The 25,995-nt window shown below is 39.4% G+C and overlaps 2 protein-coding genes across 2 annotated transcripts; one reads left to right on the top strand and one right to left on the bottom strand.

Annotated features, from left to right (window-relative positions):
- Positions 1-1,014: 1,014 nt before the first annotated feature.
- Positions 1,015-5,017, bottom strand: LOC111227332 (retinol dehydrogenase 14-like). Its single transcript, XM_022752770.1, has 4 exons — positions 4,634-5,017; positions 4,122-4,364; positions 3,290-3,592; positions 1,015-2,961 (listed from the first exon to the last, which is right to left on the bottom strand). The coding sequence occupies exons 1-4, from the start codon at positions 4,752-4,754 to the stop codon at positions 2,702-2,704; spliced, it is 927 nt and encodes a 308-aa protein (XP_022608491.1). The 5' UTR covers positions 4,755-5,017; the 3' UTR covers positions 1,015-2,701.
- LOC111227331 (sushi domain-containing protein 2-like) lies at positions 2,906-25,995 on the top strand. The gene is made up of 14 exons (XM_022752769.1): positions 2,906-2,975; positions 5,844-6,042; positions 6,708-6,856; positions 7,249-7,606; positions 8,267-8,468; positions 9,186-9,271; positions 9,369-9,637; positions 10,386-10,529; positions 11,166-11,318; positions 11,575-11,826; positions 12,287-12,568; positions 12,918-13,094; positions 19,819-19,915; positions 25,239-25,995. The coding sequence occupies exons 2-14, from the start codon at positions 5,975-5,977 to the stop codon at positions 25,288-25,290; spliced, it is 2,289 nt and encodes a 762-aa protein (XP_022608490.1). The 5' UTR covers positions 2,906-2,975; positions 5,844-5,974; the 3' UTR covers positions 25,291-25,995.

Raw genomic sequence — 25,995 nt, 5'->3', positions numbered from 1 at the left:
GAACATAAATGATCTTGAAATAACACAAACAAGGAGCTTTGTAATATTTTAGTTCAGTGAGGACGAAACATTTCAACAGGCTGACTGACACTAAACCAGTTTAACAACATTTTTATTTTTCTATCGCAGAAGCAGGAAACATGCTCAGCTCATGTATCTGCATAACTGTGTTCATTTAATCTATTTGGACCAAATATAGAGACAGACAAGCTTTTACTTAGTTTGTATTTTATTCTTCTATTCATTCAAAGTCAAACAGTGAAATTTACTTTTTTAAATGTATTGGTGAAACAATTTTTTAAACATCAGACAAACTCAGTAACATTAGGCCGCCTGTTTTTCAGCAATGTGTTACAGTATTTGTTGAAACAAACAATCAGAGAATCAGAGTTTCTTATGGCCAGTGTTTTGCTTTTTTTTTCCATCTTATTTTATTCATTAATTAATTAATTTATTTATTTGATTCATTTATTCATTAAGTGTCTTTATCTTCTTGTTCACATTTAGGATTACTGGTGTTTGTCTCCTCATTCATTAGCTGGAATCAGTATTATAAAAAATTGCAACTGAAATAACAAATTATCAACTTCTATGTTTGAAACAACATAAATGTTTTCAGTAATTATTTTAAAAGACATCTTGAATTTATCAATATGATAATGAAAGTAGTTTGTTAAAGACTTTGCTGTTGAGGAGATAAAGTTAAAATAGCAAAGAATACATCCACCTCAAAATGCTTGAAACACTGATTTCATATTGTCATAATTTGTGGTGTCAGCTCTTAAAGAAATTCAAGAAGGACACAGTGAAACTCGACTGAACCTTCCTTTATCTCACTGTTTGTTTCGATCTCCACTTGGTAGTATTCTAGTAGCAGCTGCATAAAAACCTTACAAATAACACTTTTCATGGTTCTTATTAAGAGCAAAAGTCATGACACATTAAAGTAAGAAAGATGTAGTTCAGACAGGAACAGAAGTTGTTTAATAGTAACATTTTCCATAAAGCGTCCGGCTGAACAACACATGATTAGGACCAATCTCCAACAGAAGAATGAGAGGTGAAAAAGGTGAAACAGCAAAACGTGACGGCTGCAGTCTGTTCAGATCACAGTAAATGGCCTCCATGTAAAACATGACCTTTGACCAGGATGGTGCACAACATTCACTGTAAAGCTCGCCAGATCCACAAAGAATAGTTGCTGCCAAGGAAACAATCAATAGAAATCCCAACAAACAATTAGAAATAAACTAAATTTCAATCAGATCTCTTATTGTGAAAAAAACAGAGGAATTGTTTAGGATTGAAGAAATTTCCAGATGTGTTCAGATTCTCAAGATTAGTCTTTTATCATTAACTGATGTTTTTCATAAACAACATGGGGATTGTAAAGATTATCAAGTGTAACAGAAATGAAAAACAAACTATGCAGCAACAGTAATTAAACCATAAAACCATAAGTCATTGCTAACACTTTGTCCTCTGGTGGATGTTGTATTAAATGGAAGATTCAACTTCTCTTAAATCTCCGCTCTCTCATATCCCTTATTGAAATAGTCTAACAATGAATCCCAAATACTCTTGGGTTAGTAGATTTGCATAAAACGAGTAGCAAATAAACAGTTAACATGAAACACAGCCTGGTCAGGGTACAAAATGTTAAGTTAAAGTTTGACCAGGATGATAACCTGGTCAGGACGAGGGCGAGTGGTGCTGCCAAAGTGTTGAACGTTGTCACACTGAATAAAGACAACTTCCTGGAGGCAGTGTAGACGATGCGTCATGAGGCCGTCCCACAGGGTGAACATGTAGGAGCTCTCCAGGCTGCAGCATAGAGAGCTTGATGTTTACTACACACTACTTCTAGTTTTTGCTCCTCTTTTTCTGTCAGGAGATTCAGATTTCCTTCTCCCAGCAAAGGAATCAGCCACTTCCTTCAGTGCAAAGTTTATCAGTGGAGAATCTTTTGAGGATTTTCTTTTACAAATGGGACACAGACACAGGATCTCTTAAAGTCTCTGAACACACATGGCAACTCAGGAAACTTTCAACAAGAGCAATCTTCTCAGCCATTTCTCTCAAATGTAAATTATCCTTTAACAGCAAATCCCTGTCCCTTTGCATTACAGATAACAGTCCTTCTATTTAGTGTTTTTCAGAGAGATCCTATTTCCTGTAATTGTGTCTCAGCTCTGTTCAGTAATTTCCCTTCCCTTCTTGCTAAGTAACTAACTCGCTGCCGACCTTTCATTTTCTCACCAGCAGATGCTGCTGTTTGTTTTATGAACAGAATTTAGGGCAAATTTCCACATATAGAGCCTTAGAATTGTGTACTGAAAAAAATATTTTAAAGTGAAAAATCAACAAATATACTTAGTAAAAAGGAAATAATCACCTCGTCAGTTCAGGTTACACAAACAAGTGTATGAAAAAAATAACTAATTTAATTAAACAACAATGTACAATCCCAAGAAAAGTCCTTTTATTTGTGCATAAAAAACTGATGATCCACAAAAGAAATCATGTTGAAAAAAAACATTACTTCTTAAAATACACAAGCACATAAAGGTACATAAATCTTAGATGTACAACAAAAATACTTGTAAAAAACACAGTAATAAAAAAACTTGAAAATAAATAATACCTCAAAAAATCAATAAATAAAACCAAAAGAACTAAACTGTTTCCGCAGCTTCTACCATCAGGCCATTTTCACCAGTCTCTCACTGGCTTCCCACAGCTTTTTTGCCACGCCAGCGTCTCTCGCGAAAGGACGCAGAGTGGAGTGTCGGCAGTCTACGAAGTAACCCCCGCTGTGTTTGGCAGCTTCTTCTGACACAGCACAGTAGATGACAGTCTGAGCTCCAGTCTCACAAGGCACAAAAAACATCCACATGATCACCTTCATCAGCATCCGGAACAGGACGGAGTAGTGGCACGTCCAGCCACTCTGGACAAACCCTGGAGCAACACATGTAAGCACAGTTATCTACACATTACAACTGCAACCTCCCCAAAATTTAACAATGCTTTGGTGTGACTGTCAAGGTCTTCATTTGCCTAGCAGAGCTTGCAGTTTTAGTAGGTGGATGATCTTCTCTTGTTCCTTTGGAAGCTGTTTTACATTTTGATATTGATTTAAAAAAAAAAGCGTGTAATAAAGACAAACACACACCCATATCAGTCATTGTTAGTCAGTTTTCTTTTAATAATATGTGAGATTTCAACTTGCAAGTCTCATATGTTCTTATTTAAATAAATAAATAAATAAATAAATAAAAACTCTTACCAGGGTGCACAGCATAGGAGGTCACTTCTTTCCCCTCTGTGATGCGGGCCAGTTCCTGGCTGAAGTAGATGTTTGCCAGCTTGCTGCGGCAGTAGGTGAAGAAGGGCAGCAGGTTGTAGTTGAGGTCCTGGAAGTCCAGCTTCTGGTATTTGTAGGTGGAGCATGTGAGGGTGACCACCCGGCTGGGGGCACACTCTTTCAGGCGAGGCAGAAGCAGATTGGTGAGGAGGAAGTGACCTAAGTGGTTGACGCCAAAACACATGCTAAAGCTGTCGTCTGTCCAGTCGAGGACACTGGGCATGGCTGAAGAAGCAAAACAGAGGGCAAAGAGAAAGGTCAGAATAATGAGGTGGAAAAAGTAGAAATAGGATTTTTAGATGATAAAAAAAAATCACTATTCACATTCACATGTAAATAGCAATAACAGGTTTTTACTTTTGTTCTTGACCATGGAGTGACTGGTTTCACTATGGACTTTTCCTTGGAGGACTCTCAATCCATTTGTTTTGGTTGATCATGTAACATTTACGTTATTACTAAATCCCTTGTTAGAGATCTTCTTGTTTAAGTCCATTAAAACGACACAAGTTCAGTAAATCCTTGTTTTTTATATAATAAAAATATAGAATTGAGACCAACATTGAGCAAAAATATAGTAATTTTAGCCATAATCATGTAGCCTTATGTCAAGTCCATTTTATTTATATAGCTCAAAATCTCAATCTTGCCTCAATCAGTACAACACTTAGCATCCTCTATCCCTTGATTCAGATAAATAAAAACTCCATAAATCCTTGTTGTTTGTTGTTTCTTGTATCAAGAGACCCCTCACCTGCATTATTGATCAGGATGTCAAGTCTCTTCTCTCTCTGAAGGAAGCTCTTGCAGAATTCCCGTACAGAGCGCAGGTTGGCCAGATCCAGCTCCATGTGGAGGACGTTAAGACTGTGACTCTTGAACTTGATCTCCCTCACAGCCTTCTCAGCCTTGTCCAGGTCTCTGCAAGCAATGATGACCCTGGCGCCTCTCATTGCCAAGGCAACAGCTGTTTCCTTGCCAATCCCAGAATTGCCACCTGCAAATAAAATAAATAAATAAAAATAGTAAATTCGTGCATTAATGCTCACGTGAGGCTTACGACACGAAGAGGATAACAGTAACGCTGCCTGCAATCTGAATACTGTAATATCAGGATACAGGCATTGATGTTTGGTGTAAATGTTATTCAGCTTTTATACTCAGACTGACGATATCAATCCAAAATACAATGATCTGCACAGTATAGGCCATTAACACGTGAGTTACGGAGATATTTGCCGCAAAAAGCAAGACATGTTTATTTACCTGTAATAAGAACTGTTTTGCCATCAAGTCTTTTCAGGTCTGTGCAATACTTCCGCTTTTTCATCCATTTCAGAATGAAAAAAGAAACTAAAGACGCGATGATTGTATATAGAAAATACATTTTTCCTGTGAGTACTACCTTGAGAGCTAATGTCTTGTATTATTGGCAGCTACTGATGCTGCTGGCTAGCTGAGCCCGGAGCTAACGTTAGCTAGCTTGTTAGCTTGCTAGTTCACAAAGAAAAACGTCATTGTCCCCCCTGTTATTCGTCCATTCTGGTTGTTGTTGCGGTAAACTTGGAGAAATGATTCCGGACGAATTGAACAGAAATATGGACAATTATTCTACTTAATTTGTCAGTCCCCTCCAATTCATTCTGAAACCTCGCAAGATGTGAAGTGCGCATGCGCTATATTCTGAACCCGAAAAGTCTCGCGAGAATACATTTTCAACGTGAATAAACAGGAGGAACCCAAGATGAACACAGGCGGTAATGGTTAACTTAAAATCCATGCTAAAATCATTTATAAACAAAATAATAAACATGACAGTGTGCGTATTGTCAAGAATATAGTATATATAATATATATATATATAATATATATATAGTTGATATGTCATCGTGAAAAAAATGAAATACTACCGAACTTTGTTAAAATGTCGTCTGTTAATTCGTAACTTAATAATCGCCACTAAAAACTTTTGTTTGTTTGCTATTTGACCTTTGATACACTTCGAAACTCAAAGCTAAAGTTTCACCCAAGGATGGTGTAATGCAGGAATGACTGTTCACGGATTGTTGCTTTGTTCTCTTAAGATAAACATGAGAGTAAACTTGGGAGAGACCATTTTTCTCTGTGGGATTGTTCTTATTTGCTCTACTAAAGCAGCTGGTAAGTGGCTTTAAAAGATGCTTTAAAGACTGAGTGCCAATATAAGATGATGTACATCACATCATCACAAATCACTGTTCACATTTGCTGACAGCTGTTCATCTTTTGCATATAGTAAACAAATGTAGAATTTTTACAACTTGTTAGCATTTTGTAACATAACTGGATACTTAAAAACAAATGGTAGAATGTGGTATGCAGATTTTGCTTAGGACTTTCATAGAATTAAGTGTGATTTTGTTTAATCATTTAATGATTTTGAGAACGTTTGGCATTATTTGTGATGAGTTATTAGTCTGTCATTTTTATTTATGAGGTCAAACATGCAGGGGAAAGTGTGGAGACATATTGGAGGAATGCTCCTGCCATGCAACCTGTGCGTCTTTGCTGAACTGCTGTGCAGACTACAACCAGTCCTGTATCCTGGTGACGCCTCACTCCAGCTCCATGCTAGGTGGAAGAGCTCTCAGGATCCTCAGTTTGGTCCTTCATCCTAATGGGCGACTTCTCTGCAGGTTTGTGTCTATGAACGTGCCCCTTCATGTTTGTAAATGGGATGGCCAAAACATGTCATGCTCAACACCCCTACAACTTCAATACAGGTGTACCTAATAAAGTGGCTGCTGAGTCTAAATTGTATAGTATATACTGCATAGTACATATGGTTTTTTTTTGCAGTATATCTTGTTTTGTGATAGCCTACATGTACTATGTATGCAGATAAGAGGTCGTATAAACTATTGATCAGTGATATTTGTATTTCAATCAATGATATAAAAAATCATACATTAATATTAAGCACAAAACATTTCAGTAGAGTCTCTTTCATAGTGACTGTCACAAAATGAGTAAATGTTGAAGTGGTGTCTGAAATGAAATTGTGCAACATGATTAGTAAATATGCTGCTCATACAATCTCTATGCCTTAATAATGTTCCTGTATTAAAAGCTATTGGAAACATGCTGCCTATGCAAAGAAAAAAAATCCTACCTTTTGAAATCACATATTATTTTCTGACGGTTGACTCGTGTCGTGTTGCAAGAAAGCACTGAAAATTGTTATTTTACTGACAATGGAACATCAGTGTTTACAGCAGAGAAACTGCATAAGAACAAAGTAGTCGTGTTGTGTAGCAGGCTAAAGATCTAATAAATTCAAGTTTGTCTGTTTCTGTTGTAGGTTTAAAGGTGAGATTGTACGAGAGGGGTTTATTGATGCTGAAGGCCACGCCCACTGTATCTCTCCTTTATTGTATGAGACGGGTTGGATACCATTTGATGTCTCGACCGACGGAATCAATTTTGACAGATCTGGAGAGTACTTGTCAGGTAAGTTGCTGAAAATATAAAATTGATTTTAGGATCAGTGATCAGAAATGATTTGAAATGCAGTATTTCAGTTGTAGCTTTAAGGATTGTATTTTCAACTAGTTACTTTGATCTTACCATCAAAAAAATATCAAAATTTTCCCCTGTGAAAAGTTTAGATAACATACACATTTTGCAGAAATGATTATTACTGCTGCCAACATATAATTACAGTATTAACTATTTGAGTAAGAGTTGTAATGGAACAAAATGGCCTTGTTATTGCAGTTATATTCCTGTCTCCTCTTATGGTTGCACAACCTGACATTATTTTTACTTTGGATCAACAAAACTCTGCTTACATCAGAACTGGTTACATGTGTGTCCCCTTAACATTTCGTGTTCACTGTCAGTCCACCCCAGTAAAGCAGACCCTGCTTTCGAAGTCGCCCTCGTGAATGCAACACAGTGGCAGTACTATGGAACACCAAACACAGCGGGCCGACTCAAGATGACGTGGAACAGCTCTTTGATTGGAGCAGATAAGGTCAACATAGAGCTGTGGGGTTACAGAGAGTTCAACGGGAGCACAGAGGCGGGGATGAAGGGATCATCCTCTCTGCGGGCAGAGCTGAGCTACCTGTACTCTCTGGGCAGGGATCTGGTCAACACTGGTGCCTTCAGCTTCATCCCCGAGAGCTCAAAGGACTACTCTGACTGGGAGTTGGGGAATATACGCATTGCTGCCAGTTCTAAGTCAGATGGAGCAAGGTATCCATAATACACACCGTATCTCAACATCCGGTTTCTGCCTATATTTGACTGATTCCAGCATCATTGTAATGCTGCTGAATTTATAGCTGTTATGAATTGGCCCAATTGTAGAAAAACAGTATTTTCAAATGTTTTTAGCTTTCACATTTAGTTCATATGAATCAGTATTAGAAAGTCAGTGTTGCTTGCTCATAGGATAGAGAGGTGATGCAATAATCATATCCTCACATGTGCCTGCTGTAAAACCTAAAACCCAACATGCCTTTTCCTGCCGTATGGAGATGATAACCAACATTAAGATAATGTAAAGAGCATGGGGCGTATGTAGAGTTTGACTGTCACATTGTGTAGTATTGGTCAGACCACAGGCAGCTGAACCCATTCATCAGCTAAATGATTAGATGATTGACAGATAATCAACAGTTAACAGCTCTGTTGATGCGCGAATAATCACAAGCAAAAAGAAAAGCAAAAAAAATTGATTATTTTTTCTTTTTTACTGTTGGTCGGTCTAAACAAACTTTTCCAAGATGTTACCTCTGGGTCTGGGATAATTATTAGATTTTTGAATCATAATAATTTCATTTGTGTTTTTAAGTTTATAAATTTAAAATTATGAGTTCAAAGTAACTTTGAATGGTAATTGTTGATGCACAGGGATGTACAGGGACTCTGGAGTGGAGGTCATGTCTTAGCCTGGCACTTGGAGCAGGCTTTCAGAGACGACTCTGCTGCCTGGGCCAAGAACAAGTGTTTGCAATGGGACATCATGGAGAAAAAACTGCCCAACTTCCTCAATGAGCTCATTGACTGTCCTTGCACTCTGGCACAGGCCCGAGCAGACACAGGCAGGTTTCATGTGAGTACACCCACCACAACAAATCCACTATTGTTATATAATTAACATATGTGTATATATATATATATATATATATATATACACACATATATATAATTAAATTTTTCAGTCCAAGAAGTAGTCATAGTAATATCTATAATGGCAGAGTATGGCAAAGGATATGTGCAGTTCCTGTCATACAATCTGTTCTGTTTTTTTCTTGAAAAAAGTTCTTGACTCAGCACTAAAGTGACTTCCATGGATGACAGCGATGTGGCAAGATAAGAATTCATCCACTCTAACCACAGGGAAACAAAACTAGTCAAAGAAATTACAATAATATGAATTTTGGGAACATGCTTTATATTAAATCATAAGCTCTGTCATTAGTGTTAAGGCCACTTAAACAGAGTCCTGTATCGCCAAATCATATTGAATGACATGTATTTAGGGCTGCACTTAATGATTATTTCAATTAATCTGTTATTATTTTCTCAAGTAATTGATACGTTTTTAAATCCATAAAATGTAAAACATTTTTTGAAAAGGCCCTTGTAATTTCCAAGAGCCTAAAGGCTTGTTTTGACCAACCAACAGTACAAAACCCAAATATATTTAACTGACTGTACAGCAAACAATCAATCAATCAATCAATTAATCATTTATTGACTAATCGTTGCAGCTCTTCATTTATTATTATTTTATTGATTATTTTCACTCACTGTTCACTTGTTGCAGACTGACTACAGTTGTGACATTGAGAGCGGCAGTGTGTGCGCTTATCACCCAGGTAGTGTCCACTGCGTCGGAGCAATTCAAGCCAGGTAGGAGTGACATGAGGAAAGACTTTACCTTTTTAAAAATCTAAATGGAAACATTGCTCTCCTTTTCATTATGACTTTTTTCCCCTGATATTTCCAGTCCTACGCTTGGATCAGGACAGAAGTGCTGCTACGACAGCACTGGTGCCCTGGTGCTGACGGGAGACTCGACAGGTGGCAGCACCCCAGACAGGGCTCACGATTGGGGCTCCCCTCCATACAGGGAACCACCGCGGGTGCCAGGGTACTCCCACTGGCTTTATGATGTCATGAGTTTCTACTACTGCTGCCTTTGGTCTGACCACTGCCACATCTACCTCAGCCAGCGGCCTTCCAGCGGATGTCGCAACTACCAGCCCCCAACAGCTGGTGAGACCATTCTTAAGTCAAATCAAATGTTTTCATAGACTCTTTTCAACACTTACAACTGTCACAGCAAAAGACCCACAAGATGATTAACACACTAACACAGCACAGTGATAATGATGCCCCTATTTAGACCAGTTTATATCTAAAACAGTTTATTTAAATCAGCTTTCTAGTTCAGTTGTTGCTCATCTACCTTGATGTAAATGGGAAGTTGTTGCATTATGTCTTACAGGAAAACAATTTAAAAGAATGATTTTTTTTTTTATTCAAATGAAACAAGCATGTTTAGTTCTATTTTAGGAGCTTATAGTTATTAAGGTAATAGTGTATGTCATATTAATTTGAGATAACATAAGGATATTATATGTTTCTTAAACATCAGTCATACCTAGTTATAGGTGAATACTGAGTCTCAACTCTGGTTTCCAATTTTGAGTAAAACTGAGACTTGAAAAAGTAAATTAAAAAGTACAAGAAATAGGGAGAGTGTGTTTTTATGTGTGTGTTTGTTCATCTCTATCTAATTGCCTCTGTGTGGCTGCACACACAGAAGAAGTAAATGAATTACAGGCTGCAGGTGAGGGTTAAGATGTGGGAATATATTAGATCATACAATTGACTACCTGCCCTCCAGAGACTATAAATGCAACATTAAGCCGCGCTCTGACATTGGAAAACCATTGTTTAGATGAACTGAAAGATAAACTGATGTAAATGCATCAGTGCTTTGCTTCTTGATCCCTCGCAGGTGTTGTCTTTGGGGATCCACATTTCATAACGTTCGACGGCCTGAGCTACACTTTCAATGGCAAAGGAGAGTACTACCTTGTGTCTTCGCCAGACAGAGAGCTGAGTGTTCAGGCCAGAACAGAACGGCTGAAACTCAAGAACGGTGAGTCCACATTTGATATGAATGCCCTGTCTCTACCCCGTCTTTCATCCCTCCCCACGGAGTTATTGCACCTCTCATCTTTTTGCTCAAAGCTTTGTTTGGATGAAACTTGCTTCAGGACTTCTTTAGAGAGCTTATTTATGGTTCAATTTGTGTATTTTTTTTTACAAGCACAAAGATTGATTGCCTCCCTCTAGAGTTTGCTCAGATGTATTGACCTTCATATTTCTTACTGAATTTTTATTTGTCTTCCTTTGCCTGCACTCTGCAGTGTTTAAGGCTCCCTCTTATCTTTCACACAGTTCTGAGAGAAAGTGTTGTAAGAAGTGAGCTGCTGTAAAATGACAACCTACTTCCTTGATTCCCTCTTGTGTCTCTCAGGGTCAGATCGGGTGAAGACTAACGGTTGTTAGCTTCATTGTTTAGAATTTCCTTCAAGCCATTACACAACAGCCGTGGGGCGAGTGACTAATAGATGGCCAAATGTCATTAATATTCTTCTCATTACATCAGTGAAGTCAAACATCTGGATTATTTGATATTGCAGAGACTTCAGCAGTGATGAAACCATTCTTGACTTCATAATACTCACTACCTAATGCACCCGTAACAATGTGATATCTGTTTACCACCAAGGCACCTTGGCCAGAGCCACAAGGCTGTCGTCAGTGGCTATGAGGGAGAAGACCTCTGATGTCATCGAGGTGCGTCTAGCAGAGGATCGCCTTCAGGTGCTGAGGAACCAAAAGGTCCTGCCTCTCACCGAGCAGAGATGGATGGACCTACACAGTGAGATACTTTAGACCCCTTCACCTCTAACCCTAACCCTACTCCTGACTGGGTTTAAGCTGCACTAGACATTTTTGCACTTTGGAAAAGGAGGTCTAAAAAGTTAAGATTCACCAGTGACTTCAAAATGAAACTTAAATTTGAGTATTTTAACGGCAGCCTTTACTGAATTGGCATCTACAGTTGTGACCTTAATGTATTTCACATGTCCAGTTTTTTATGTTTTCAACATTTCAATTAAATCTCTCTTTTCCAGGAGCGTTTGTGTTCGTCCCCAGTCCTCAGAATGTGACAGTAATGTTCCTCTCCGGTGTTGGCGTGGAGGTGCGTGTGCATGAAGGAGTCATGGCGGTGACTGTCCTGCTGCCATCGGAGTTCGCCAACCACACCCGGGGTCTCCTTGGTCGGATGAACTCTGACCCATCAGATGACATGTTGACTCAACAGGGAGAGGTCATCTCCACAGCTGACGCCACGCCGGAGCAGATCTTCACCTTTGGAGCTGGCTGTGAGTGTGAAAGACCGTTGAACTCTGTTAAACTTCTACTTTTGAAAAAGCGATCAATCAAGATCAATCAATACTGAAATAATCAATTCTCACTCAAAAAAAACAACACAAATATTAAACTTGTTGCTTTGGCAATAATTCCCATAAATGTGGTTAGCCATGTTTGATGGGTTGCCATGACAACTTGTGGTACCCAAAAAGTTGGTTATTAGTCAGTCTCTCTAGTTACCCATTCTCTTATATGTTTTACTGTTTTGCTGCACGTGCTTTGTTTATTCTATATTGAGTAAAACGTTTCAGATACTGCATGTGTGATTATGGATACTCTTGATTTCACAACCTCCACTGCTATTTCAGTTGGTTTTAAGATCAGTCTGAAACGTGTAATTAGATGTTCAAACCCGAAATACAGAATGGTCGCAGATCTTAACTGGTGCTGTGTTTTATTTTTGTTCCACAGGGAATATTTCAAAGACGTCTTCCCTTTTCACATACGACTCAAAGTACCTTTTGGATACTTACGGTTTCCCACCAAGCCACGACGCTGCCTTTGTTCCTGCCTTTTCTCTACCACCTGAGACACCTGATGACCCTCTGGTGGCAGACATGTTGACGACGTGCCGAGGAGATGGGGCACAGTTCTGTAAATTTGATACCTTGACCACTCGGAGCCTGGCGGTGGGAAACGCCACACTCAGGGCCTACCAAAACCTCCAGGCCCTAATGGAAGCCCTTCAGCCAGGTACCGAGTGAAACAAGATTAATCTCTGTCCATTCAGTCATTGTCTTTTATACTTGTGTCTATTGTGTGTCTATTTTTTTGTGTGATAATACTTAAGGGCAACAGTATCATTTGTAGGCGATTACATGTTTATTGTTGCTTGTTTTTTTTTATCTCTGAATAAATAATGCTGCGCCTGAAAATGCAACATACAGGCCCAGTGAGAGCTTGGTCAGGAATTCAACCAGTAATATGCCATAAGAAACCTTAATGAAGCAAATGCATTAGTTTTGAAAGTTGTGTGTGTTCACATACATCTTCATATCTATTTTAGTGTGTTACTATGTTTGAATGTGTCATTGTTCCGTAGTGGTTTCTTGTGGTTGGCTTCCCACACCCAGCAATGGGAAGAAGAATGGGACAAATTACCTAAAGGGGGACGCTCTGAGCTTCTCCTGCAGTGACGGCTACATACTGTACGGTTCAACACAGCGCACCTGTCTGGTTGATGGGACCTGGACAGGAGAGCAACCCTACTGTATAACAGGTTGGTTCTAATATTGGTTTGTTGGTTCTTATAAAAAACAAAACAAACAGCTGGATGTGTTGAGACAAATAGACTCGACTGTAATGTCAATGAGAATTACACCAATATCTTTGGAGACATATGATAAAGTGTACTATAAATATTCCCTGTAAACAATACCTGGAACTTCTTGAAAACTGTTCTCTGTGCTGCCTTAACTGATACTTCGACATTAGAGTCAAAGTTTTGAAATGGTTTTGAGAGTTGGCCTCAGAAGAGCATCGAATTCATCAGCTGTTTTCTCAGAAATCTAACCCAGAGAACAAACACCCAAACTTATATATTCTCAAACACAAAAAATAACTTAAAATGATTTGTAAATACTAATATATTTTAGGCACATTAGCTCTATGGAGTTGAATTTCATACTTGACAGAATAGAAAACCAATGGCTGCATGGGGGTGGGGGTGGGGGGGGGGGGGTGTCAGGTGTAATTACAAATATAATTTAAATAGAGTTAAAACATGCACAACTTTCACTGTGTTTTGTCTGCATCATCCCAATCAGTGTGTGAAGTAGCTTATTCTTTTAGTTTTATTCCCTTGTGAAGCAGTTTGGTCATTAATTGTTTTAGAAAGGTACAACATAAATAAAGAAACTAATTTATTTATTCCTAACTTACTCCTCACATGTTTTTTATTCCGTACGATTGGCAGCATGCTCCAGTGAAAACTGAGAGGGACTTTGGGAATCCTCGTCTCCTCATCCAGCCCCTTGGAAAGCAAAGATTCAATAGACTTGGCTCTCTGTTGTCCATGCAGACCATTAGCTGCAAAGCTATAAACTTTTGAACCTGGGTTGGCTGGCTTTGTGTTTGTAAATTGGAACCACCTGGGTCCCCGTAATGGTTTCATTCATCACCCCAACTGTGAACTCTGAATGAGTGTTGTTGTAGTTGTCAGCTGTTGCCATCAGATGGCAGAATTTCACACTAAATTCAGAGCAGGTTAACGGTGTGAAGCAGGCTGGTTTTTATAAAACCTTGAAAAAAATTACAGGCAACAACACAGTCGTTATTCATTCGTATCGCAGTGACGGAGAGATTTGATGAAATTAGATCTTTAATCTCTTCATTACACATGTCAGAGTTTTCTTTCTTCATTGATCTCTCAGTCGTAGTGAAGTGAGAGGAAGCAGAGAAACGAAACCACTTGACTTGCGATCCACCTCCGCTTTCATCCCTTCGCGGCTTCACCACAGCCCTCCATCCTTTCCTTGTTAGAGCTGCAAACAGAGACTTCCTCGTGATAGTAATCAGGGATGAATAGACTTCATATATCAGATTTGGAGGCCCCCGGGTCACAGCTGGACACAATCGATCCTAAAACTCCTTCACTAGGAAAACATATTAGTTTCATAACTTGATTATCCAATACAGAGCTGTTTAGAAATGTTTCATATTAAGCCACGTGATTCATTTTGTTCTTTCTTTCAGTTTTCATTTTGCTTACCTCTCACTGTGACACGTCTCACTAGCTGTTGTGCTCAGGTTTTAGTTATCTTACCTCTATTTGTTATACATACCACCAAACACTTTCTTTGTCATTACTGCAGCAGCAGACAGAACGTTTAGAAAGTGATGTGGATGTGTTGGGAGACAAATAGTCTCACTGCTTCATGCACACACAGTATATTCACATGCATGTTCAGATAAGCACAATCAGTGTGAGTCAGAGCCTCATGCATGTTGAACACACACATACCCACAAACAAAGCTGGGCCTTTTTAGATATTTGACAATGATCACACTTGCTCTGACGCTCTCATTACTCAAATCACAGCTAACAACTGTCAACATGACCTGAGGTGCTAAATGGCAGGTGTTGCATGAGCTGTTACCTCCGCCATTGAAATGTGACCTCCAGCCATGTAAACAATACTAAATACAGGCCTAGAAAGAGATGCCCCGACTGATCTCTCCTCCTCCCCTCGCATGAATCACTGCAGCGTGATGTGTAGGCTGAACAGCCAGAGAACTGTTGTCATAGTCAGGATGAACGGCGTGCTGCAGAAAAAGAAATGCCACCGCATCCAGTTTGAGTTCTTCTCTGCATCACTTTAATGAGCTACTGTTGAAAAGGAGCCTGTCAGCAGAGGTGACACTCAGTCCCTTCCATCAAAAGTGGATCTCTCTATAAATATTGCCCATCATCACCAAAAGCCCCCTACCTATTTGAGATGGATGATAACCTGCTGCTGTACTTTGACTTACGGCAGGGGTACGGTGTATTGTGATGACCAACGTTAATATGTTATGTCACGGTTGTTGGAGAGGCGAGGGTGCGGTTTGGAAAGAAAGTCCTTGGACTGTATTTGATCTCAGTGCAGACAGGGCCTTAGGAGACTTGAGAAGTATGGGATTATAGAGTTTAATAACTTGGATGCAGCGTGTCACAGTCTTCTGAAAAACAGTAACCCTGCTTGAGCATCAGATCCATATCAATAACATGATCACCCCAACCTTAATGGCATTATGATATTAATAGAGTTCCTTGTGCAGAGGAGAAGAAAGTGATTAAAGGAAATGTGACAGCTGCCAGAGAGGGATAGAGCGATTTTTCACAGGAAAAAGTGACGTGGGTTGCGAGACAAAGCCTCAGTTTCCTGCCTGTGGTTCCCTTCTCAGATCCCCCTGAGACAGAGTGCTGGAAAGCAGAGGGAGCGAGAGAGAGAGAGAGAGAGAGAGACAGAAGTGGTTGGTAAATCCAGGTTGCGTAAAAGAAGTTGTTGTTGAAATGTCAACCAAGACAAGCTTGAGACTTTTTAACCAGTCATGTTGCTCACACTTCACAGTCTTTGTCACTGTACAAAGGTCTCTGCCTGGGAAGGTCCACTAAACAGGCTGTCTCTCTTCTCTGTCACGCCTTAATTGATTACCACTTCCTGTCCTCATTTCCTATTCTTTTTTCTTCATTACAAGTTTCTTTTTACTCTACACACCAATGATGTGATTGTCAACTTTAAATTGAAGAGAGAGTTGTAGAAATATTTGGAGAAATATAATCAAATCCATCTCAAACTTAAGTCAGATTTACCTGAACAATTTTTGTGGATCCACCTTTCCAGTCGGACAGTGTTGCGTGATCGACAGTGTCAAAGGCTGCGACAAGATGTAGAGAGGCACAAGAGTGGAAAACTGTCGTTGAGTTTGTGGTTACGCACAGATTATTGACATATTTGATGAGGGCTGTTTCCATGCTGTGGTGAGGTCTAAATCTGAATGACAAGTCTGTTGTTTACAAGATTTGCAGCCTTTAACGCCCACCGCTTCATGTTCTGTCTGTGCAGTGACCGCCTGCTTCTCATGTGTGGCTCTTTTCTCCACCCTGCTATCTTTACACGTGAAAACAATTTTTTTTTTAAACGGGGGATTCTCTTTTAGGGATATCGCTTACAATGTGAAGCTCAAACAAAAAATGAACAGACTGAACAGACCAGCTTCTTTAGTGATCATCATAGAGGTGATCAAGCCATTTTGAATCCATTTCCAACATTTGGGTTTTCAGGACACAGCAACAGTAATACCTGTGAGAGACAATGGCTACGAATTCTTTTAACTATGGTCCTGCAATTATATCATAATATCTATGATATGCAGTAGTGACTCCCAACCACCAGTACAGTCTCAGCTAATTTCAAAACATACATTGGTGTGTGGCTTATCTCTAATATATAAGCACCACAATAACTAATAAACTATCAGCAAGTGAACAGAGGCGACATAAAGAAATGCAAAAATGAATGGATAACTCCCAAATTTTGACACCACAATAGTACAAATGCAAACTTTACCAAACCTACTAAAAAAAGAGGAGACCAATCTTTAACATTAACAAGTCACAAGTCACAAGTGCTTTTATATAATCATTAGTGTTAGATAACATCCAGATAAAAACAATAAAACCTGACGGGGTGTTGATGAAAGGGTACTTGAGCTCATCTGATAGAGAGGCGGCAGACTGAAAAGGTTTGGACCCACTGATAGGCAGCATTGACGTCTGCACGAAGCAACTTTAATTGATTAGACTGGTGTATATGAGGGATGGGAAAATTAAATAACAGAAAGAGACTTGAGTTGTGAAAATTACAAGTTTACTTTTTTGACGATGATTAGATTAAAATGCTTGATTTTATTAAACAGATAAAATGCAGTTTGATAAGAAACCGTACACACACATTTATACAGACAGAGACACACACACACACACACACACACACACACACACACTGCTGTGTTGACTGTCCGGGTATCATATGAGTATGAGTTGTGTTCTACCAGGCTTTGTGTTTTGTGAGTGCATTCATGCAATTGTTTGCTTGTTAAGTTTGTATGTGAAACATTCGATGAAGTTCGCCGTCTGACACATGGTTCAAATTCCAAGAATACTTCCACCCATCACATTAAGTTAGACAGGCTGAGATACACATATCAGATGACAACAGTAGGTTCACACAGAGAGGCACTGTTACCAGGGAGAGAAAAAAAATCAACAGAATTATTTTAAGATGATATCAGTGCTGACAAAAAAAAGCTCATCTCTATCTTAAGAAATGCTTCATGTGATAAGAGTGTAGCTCAGGGGTATATGGGCGGGGCAGGCTTATGAAAACAGTCTTGGATTTCTGATCGGTATCATCTGTTTGCTATTTCTTTGTGAGATAAACACTGGAAAAGGGATTGAATGATGATGAGTTCAGAAATTGATAAGTTTTTGAATTTGAATTTGTAGCAAATTGCAGGAATAACGTGCAAAATAGAATCACTTTTATCTACTTGAATCCAAGTGCAGAAGATGGAGATGGGTGATATATACACGGCCGTCTTTGAGTTGTATAGAAAACACCCTTTTCTGTCCTCTGTTAGCTTCAGCTAGTTCAGTCCAACAACATGATGTCTGTCATGTGTTAATCCCCTTTCACAAGAAATATAATGGCCCAAACTAAGAGCTATTGCTCCCTGGAGCTTTACTGTTTGATCAATGCAGGTCGGTTTAGTGGAGTAATGAGATAGCTTTGGGGTTTTGCCAGCAGGGAAAAAGGAAGAAGGTGAATGTTAACACTGATTGACTGCCAGTCCCTCACACACTCCCAATACAATTATGCTTTGGGCAGCTTGTCGCACTGATGCTGTAGGCCTCGGTGTCCAACAGTCTGATGCCAGCGCTGCCGCGTCCAAGGCCTGGCCATGTGTGGCGAAACTGATTGGTTCAGAAACTTCAGGAAATATTTGCACACGTTGGTGTGTATTTCAGTTTGTTTCTGGATGCCTTTGTGTGTGTTTGATGTTCCAAGGCTGATGACATTTTAAAGGCACAGCACCTGCAGTGCCGTACCTGACAAACATCTACCACACTTGACATATGTTTGTGCATTCATGCATTAGAGGATGACGGTACTTTGATAGTTATGTACCTCGTAACGTCTCGTGTGCTTCCCTGCCTTCAAAAAAATAACTCCTGGCTAAGTGTAACGTATGAATAGTCAAATAGATTGGAGATCGCTTGACTGAAATTGCCAAGACCCGGAGGAAAGTTTCAGATGCTCTAATTTGATCACAGTATTACCTAAGCAACTGCAAAACAATGTGAAGGCAACTGCTGGGAAAATCCAGCAAATGGAGGTTGTATCAGTCCATCCAGCTTGTTGTTTATTATGTTTATCTGAAGCCAGTGTATCATTTTTGTTTTGTTTGATCCCCTTGGTAATTATAAAAATGAATAAACCGGCAGAACACAATGGCTCTTTGTGGGAAATCAGTGCTTGACTTGCATGAAAAATCTGCTCAGGGATGAAGACTAGTACTACTCATATATGTTTTTTCATATGTTCATATTCTCTTTGGCCAATTTCTGATAAGTTTTATGATTATTGAATGTAGAATTAGGTAATGTGGATAAAATATTCTTTTGGTGTATCATTATAAAGAAAATGCTCTGAGAAAACACTTGTGGTTAAATTAAATGTCCAGGAATTTATGTTTTTATCCAATTCAACACAATCACATTGATGATTCCTAGAAATTCAAAATTCAATTAACTCCCTAGAAATTCAGTTTCAGACGACTGAATTGCATAATTAGCGTAAAAGTGATCAGTACTTTTAAATATCTAACCCACCCACTGGCTAATGTAGCAAGACAATAGATGTGTACACTTACATGAGCACTAGTATTATTGAAGCTAATATGTGCTAAAATACAAGCTACCAAATCAGATCTGTTTACAGTGAAAAAGAAGATGAAGCTGACATCACGGAACAATCATATCTGGCCAAGCATTACATTTACACATTTACATTTACTCTAACCTGTAGTTCACTTGGTTTTTGTTAGCAGTCATAGAACTACACTGTGGCTACCACAGAAAACCACTGATTGGTCTAGAAAGTTTTTACCTTAATCGTTTATTTATCCAAATCAAACTGACTGAACAGGCGTGGTAAACTGTCGGCCTATTGTTGGCCACTGAGCAGCTCTGCCGGATGCTTTGCTCCGAGGAACCATGAGTGTCGATCGATCTGTCCTCTTTGGTTTTCCGTCATGTCCTGTGCTTCCATGGTAGCCTTTTGACTTTGCATTGATCCAGATATAAAAGATGTGGAGGATTCATTGTTCAGAAGGTCCAATGGCTTATTGCAGCGAATAATTCTGTGTTGGTGTGATTTTTTTTTTTTTTTTTTTTACAGACGATAAAGTGGGGTTTGTACTCGGCGCTGTTGGTTCCCTCTCAGCACTGGTCACGATGGGAGTAATGATCAAACTGCACAACAGGAAACAAGACAGGTGGGTTACACACGATTCACCTCACGGAAAAATCAATTCCTCTATTCCACTGGTACTACCAAATGCAATTTAGGAAACAAGAAATATAAAATAATCAAATATTAAATCAGTGTTTGCACTTACAATGGCCTCTACAGCAGTTTAGGTCTTTTTTTTTTTTTTACATTCGATTGCTGCAGCAGATTAATTATATCTCTTAATTTTAAAGGCTGCATTCATTGGTAGTTTTCTCTCACCCAGCCGACACTGCAAATATTGTTTCACTACCTATAATACGAATATTGTTTACTTCATCCACTGGTCGCTTTGAGGTTAATGAATTCATGGTATGATGTGTGATATAGGTTTCCAACGAACTGAGATATTACCTCATAGATTGATAGTAGAATACTTGCTATAAGAGTTTCAGCTGGTGTTGTAACAACTGAATATGAAAAACTATTTTAACCATTACATAGCATGTCATTTTAGGATTAGTTAAAGCTATAACCTTTGAGATTTTAATCTGAGTTGATTTGGCAACACCTGTGGTTACCTTGGTAATATCAATTATGATTTGATACTACATGTCCTAGAATTCTGGGGGAGTAAACTCTCAACAGAGGAGCAACTGGTCTATGCGTTTACAATGCAGCCAAACAAACTCATATTGTTTTAATAAGAACATTTATCAAATCACAATCTGATTTCAATGCCAAGTAGTTTCCCACAATAAAAGGAAGTGGTTGCCTTACTGAGAAGCTGGAGTCGTGCAGCTCTTCATCTAACAGCTCGTTGTGGCTCGTCCTTCTTGATGAAAATGACCCTTGTTTTGTTTTGTTTTGTTTTGTAAACACATTGATGACAAATGAACGTGGTTAGAGCATACATTGCTATTCCTGTGACTGTTTCACAATAAAAGCCGCCCAGTGTTTTCCACCAGTTGAAGAATTAATGTGAATCAGCAGCAGTGGCAGGAATTTATATGAGCATTAACTTAATAAATTTGAAATAGTCTACACACTACATTTCATATACATGCATTGTTATTTGTGAATTCTTCATGTCTGTGTGAGGCAATATAAATACTGTGTGGGAATGGCAGACTCCATCACTAACTAAAATTACTATACAGACAGGTCATTACAAATGCTAATCTTATGCGATATATAGTCATATCCCGTTTATATATAAAAAACCAGGTTTGATTTCCTGAAAACCTTAGATTCTAACTTTTATGTTGAACTGATTGTAGAGTCAAACTAAAAACCTCTCTCGCTTGCGCCCTCTCTGTATAGAGTGCTGCAGGGATGACATAGGCCAACGCAGACGTTAGCATCACCCTGGTTCCCTCTACAAACTTGTAATTGGATTATTGCAGAAAATAAGCTCTGTGGCAAACGTTAATGATAGTTAAATGTTTTGTTCATCATAATAATCTTCACAAATGCACACCACTTTCAAGAAGCCTAAATACAATCGCCAGAAGTAAAAAATAATGTGAGGCTATTAACGAACTACGCTGCGGTCACAGCGTCACCACCGCTAAAACTTCCAACTTGTAATTTGACCTAGTGGGCTTAACCTGTCTACATAAGGCTTTCCTTTTAGAAAATTAGTAATGGTTTGCAAGAGCGTGAGTATAAACACAATGAGGCTGTAAAGGCGGCTGGTGAGTATATCGGTTTTCCCGTTTGGCGATGATGTCCCTGAGACCCTCTGTAGCCTCATGTAGCCACTTGTTAGCAACCCTTATTTTCTTTAAGAGATGTAAAAGCTTAAAGGATCACGAGTGGGGTATTTACTGACATATTTTATGTCGTAGAATAAAACATGAAAATGTCTTGAGTTTGTGTTAACTACGGACCTTATTTCAACCATCTTACTAAAAAATCCACTTAAAAGACCCATCAACTTTGGGACGAGGGAGCTGGAAGTGTTGAAATGCTCATTTACTGCTGGATTTTAAGACTAAATCCTGCAGCCAATGTAAAGGTCAGGCGGACACTGAATTATGACACAAATAATGGCTTGTTTTATTCAGTAGGCCTCCAGCCATTGCCGCCCATATGTCTTTCATTCTGTCTTTGAATATATAGATTATATGTTGGAAATAGGAGGCACTTGTTATCTTGTGAAAGCTGGTGCATAGCTAGAGGTCTTCTTCCCCTCCAATTTCCACCCAATAGTCAAACCCTTTGTGCTGTGCCAACAAAGACACAAAAGCAATGAATCCCACCGCCCCTGTTTGATATCCAACATGTCCCCGCCTCCTAACCGTTACTCATAATTTTTCTTTCTGATCTTAACAAACCCAAATACACCTATACGCCCTGTGGGATCATAGTCAGGACTGCAGTCCAGAGGAACAAGAGGCTAACAGTAGTACTAGCTCCTGGGCGTATACAGGCAAATTAAAGGCCTGTTTTATGGGCTCATAGACTCATAGACTTCATTTGGGCTTTCCCCCAACCATAACTACTGCAGGGGAAGAAAAAAGATGGATGTCATAAGTCAAGAGTCACCCCCCGCTCCCAGCAGCACACGGGGCAGGCAGGCGATGAAACAGGCTGTGTTTTCAAGTCAGAAGGGCAAGGAGCGAGCACACCTGCCCCCTCTCTTGAAGCCTTGATCATGGGAGGCCAGGTGTAAAAAGAGATGAAGAGTGTCAGAAGGTCTGCAGATGTGAGGAAGGTGATCTCACAAAAACGACATGCTGATACACATGCTCGTAGAGGAGACCCAGGACACACACACACACAGCCAGGAAACATCGTCTCCATACAGTAGCCCAAATGTGTAAAGAGAAATCTTACACATTCCTTGAGTGCGAGTGGTCTCACCGACAGGCATGAACGAACACACACACACACACACACACACACACACACACACACACACACACACACAACACACACACACACACACACACACGCACATGCACAAGCACATGCACACACACTCCCCTATCAACAAGTGCAGGCACATTGATTCCTCCCCAACATCAGAAGCATAGCAGGATGGAAGTAGTGGGGGTCTTACTGTATTTCAGATCAAGTCTGGGTTGCGTGTCTGGAGGAAAGTAGCTGTGATACTGCACAACTCTGTGTGCACGTTTGGGGGTGTGTGTGTGTGTGTGTGTGTGTGTGTGTGCGTGTGTGCGTGTGTGTGTGTGTGTGTGTGTGTGTGTGTGTGTGTGTGTGTGTGCGTGTGCGACAGGTAGATAGTGTGGGCCTCCTGTGCCTCAGTTCCCTGTGTCTCAGACTCAGACTTGCAGGGGTACTTTCCACATCTAGGATTACTCTGCAGGTTTCAACAGGCCTACTGGCAGCTCACCACAGCAGTAAGAAAGTCATTACACCATAAGATGTGTCTATGTTTGTGTGTGTGTGTGTACTGTCATGTCTATTCCACTTCTGCTACATGACACATCAAAAAGTAGAGGGGGGGGGGCTTTGTCTGAGCCTGGCAGGGGGTTCAAAATGGATTGAAGGAGAGAGGAAGGACAGACATACAACACAGCTCAGTAAAGTGTCTCAACACATAATAGCACCAGGAAATTCTGGGAACTTGTGTATCTGAAAAAATATGGGTCTCAAAATTCAGAATTTAAAACATCATCACTAAATAAAAGTCCAAGGATTAGAGCTGAGATTTGGAAGCTTCTTCTCAACATTTCATTACTCGAATCATTGATAGCGATCTCAGAGTCACTCATTTCACTTTAATTCTAGTGAATTTTTATATTTGAAATCCCCATTTTGCCAAGGTTAATATTACAAGGGGAGGTGGGTAATAAAATTTTCCTCCTCCCATGTTATAAAAGTTATTGTTCCTAACAGCTTTTTAGCTACTGACTGCGGGCAAACCATGTGGCTTTCATCACTGGCTTGGTGTTATTTTAATATCGGTATTATTTACTGGTAATTAGCAATTTAATTAGTAACACAAACAATGGCAAACTAGTTAAATGTCTGTCTTTCTGAATGTCAGTTAGGCTGCAAAGGGACAGGTATCTGCAACAGTGTTAAATACATTAGAGGTAATATTGAAATCCCCCCCCCCCCCCCCCAAGAGAAAAAAAACTATGCCCATGGGGCTTAAAGGACGAGTTTGACAGATGTGTTCTATCTTAAAACATTACTAACGCTCATACGTATATTGAGAGACTTTTTGCTTGCTGTAATCATTCCTAAAAGGTCCTGTCCTAATGTGCTTCCAGTCAAAGAGATGGGCGACGAAATCCACAGTCCTCCTCCTGTGTAAACACATTCTCTAAAGTCAGCTAAAGCTTATACGGTGCCGCTGCAGTACGCGTTAGCAAAATCAAGCAGGTATCATCTGAAGTTATGGTATATTTACTATGAAATTCCCTCTTTCTGTTTTAGCTGACAGTTTTCCCTGCTGAGTTGTGGTGGAGTAGTGAAACAAAACGGATATTTCATCGTATAAAGACGGTAACTTTGGAAGATAATCGCTTGATTTGACGAGCTGCAGACTGTCATAATAGTTTTAGCTGAACTTTATTGTGCATTTTTGCAGAGATTGAGGACTCCTCCACATCTCTTCCATTAAATATGCGTTCATCAAGGGATCCTTTTGTTGTCAGTCTGGAGAAGAGGAACAGTTACAAAGACCAAGAACTCTTTTGATATACATGTGGCTAGATGAGTATTTTTTTTTTTTAAGAAAAAATAGGAACCTGCACAATATCAACAAATAGAGTAAGAAATTTGACTGCAGGTGAAGTCCAATGTGTTAACTGTGTACTTACATATTAGCAAAATGTATTTCATCAGAGTCACTGCTTGATCCTCCTAAGCTTGTTAATCCTTCACTGTAAAACAATGCATATAACGTCAAAAACCAACCAGTGCATTACTGTTTCAAATACCACGGGAGGGCTTAGTACAATTGCCCTTTAACATTTATGTCCCTGTTTTGCAAGTGTCCCTAATAGGTTTTATATGCACTGTTAATAAAACACTATTAATTTGAACAGTAAAGTGCTGTTAATAAAAACTAAGTTGACGTTGATCCCTGCCCTGATGCAAGGTCACCAGACAGCTCAGTTTGGATTAAACAAATGTTCCCCATTATTGCACTTATTCAACTCCCATGGTGCAGGAGGACATGCAGTCTGGACGGCTATTTCCCCAAAATAGCTTTGGAAAGGTGAGGAAAAGCTTCTTCGATTTAAAGACATACCTAAATAGCAGAGAAGGTGTAAAAAAAAAAGAAAAAAAGAAAAAAGTGTTTTATGATTATTAGTTGGTTGCCTTTTGATTTTAATTTTTGACTTCTATTCTTGTTTCAGTGAATCTTTTTTCATTTGTTTTTTCAGAGACAGAAAAGAGAAACGAGACCAGATGGTGACCCAAGAACAGACTTGCTAAACCATAGAAGTCCTTGTGGATTACAGATCACACCACTACACAGTGAAACCTTCAACTCCGTGGCAACAAATATGTTTAGCTGAGCATTTGGAAATCATATGCAGCCGTGTTGTTCGTTTGGATGCTGGTCCTCTCTTGACCTGTTGACCTTATCAGGAAAACCTCAGGCGCTAGTTAGGCTTTCAGCATGTTGTTTGGCCTCATGTTTTTCCTCTTGTTTAGTTTGGAAAACCTCCAGGTTGTGGTAAATGGTGCATGGGGTGAGGATTGAGGGCATTGAAGTAAAGGAAAAATGTCACAGTTGTTTTTATATTCCTGTTTTGCATGACTGAGCGTCCGATCTTCGCTAGAGAGAGAATTGTGTAAATACTACGTAGAGATATCATCATTACAATCAACACTCCCTTCTCCTGTTGAGTTTAAAATAGGACCAGATGTGTTCATATTCATGTCAGTTGTGAAGCAAACCTGATCATTCTCTGGTTGAAAGACTTTGAACTCATATGCAGCCTTTGTGTGCGTTCACAGCCTTCAGTCAAACGAAGGGTTTTGCTGAGTGACTGAGTCAGAAAAATCCGCAAATGTTACAGAAAGGTCACGTCTCTGCACTCTAACTACTTCGTTTTCTCCACGCTATTACATATCTGTATTTGAAAACAACGACTGAATGAAACATCTTTAAATATTTTCAATAAAAATGAACAA

This window comes from Seriola dumerili, unplaced genomic scaffold (assembly GCF_002260705.1).
Source record: "Seriola dumerili isolate Sdu_G_001 unplaced genomic scaffold, Sdu_1.0 BDQW01000177.1, whole genome shotgun sequence".
Classification (NCBI taxonomy): domain Eukaryota; kingdom Metazoa; phylum Chordata; class Actinopteri; order Carangiformes; family Carangidae; genus Seriola; species Seriola dumerili.
The sequence above is the reverse complement of the archived record's forward strand: the minus strand, read 5'-3'. Positions and strand labels throughout refer to the sequence as shown.

Excerpts from the sequence above, each read along its gene's own strand:
- LOC111227331 (XM_022752769.1), top strand. The coding sequence starts at position 5,975 with ATGCTAGGTGGAAGAGCTCTCAGGATCCTCAGTTTGGTCCTTCATCCT. Across the intron at positions 9,272-9,368 it reads GTCGGAGCAATTCAAGCCAG|TCCTACGCTTGGATCAGGAC; the intron begins GTAGGAGTGACA and ends TGATATTTCCAG. Across the intron at positions 11,319-11,574 it reads GAGATGGATGGACCTACACA|GAGCGTTTGTGTTCGTCCCC; the intron begins GTGAGATACTTT and ends TCTCTTTTCCAG.
- LOC111227332 (XM_022752770.1), bottom strand. The coding sequence starts at position 4,754 with ATGTATTTTCTATATACAATCATCGCGTCTTTAGTTTCTTTTTTCATT. Across the intron at positions 4,365-4,633 it reads CAAAACAGTTCTTATTACAG|GTGGCAATTCTGGGATTGGC; the intron begins GTAAATAAACAT and ends TTTTATTTGCAG. Across the intron at positions 3,593-4,121 it reads CATCCTGATCAATAATGCAG|CCATGCCCAGTGTCCTCGAC; the intron begins GTGAGGGGTCTC and ends TTGCTTCTTCAG.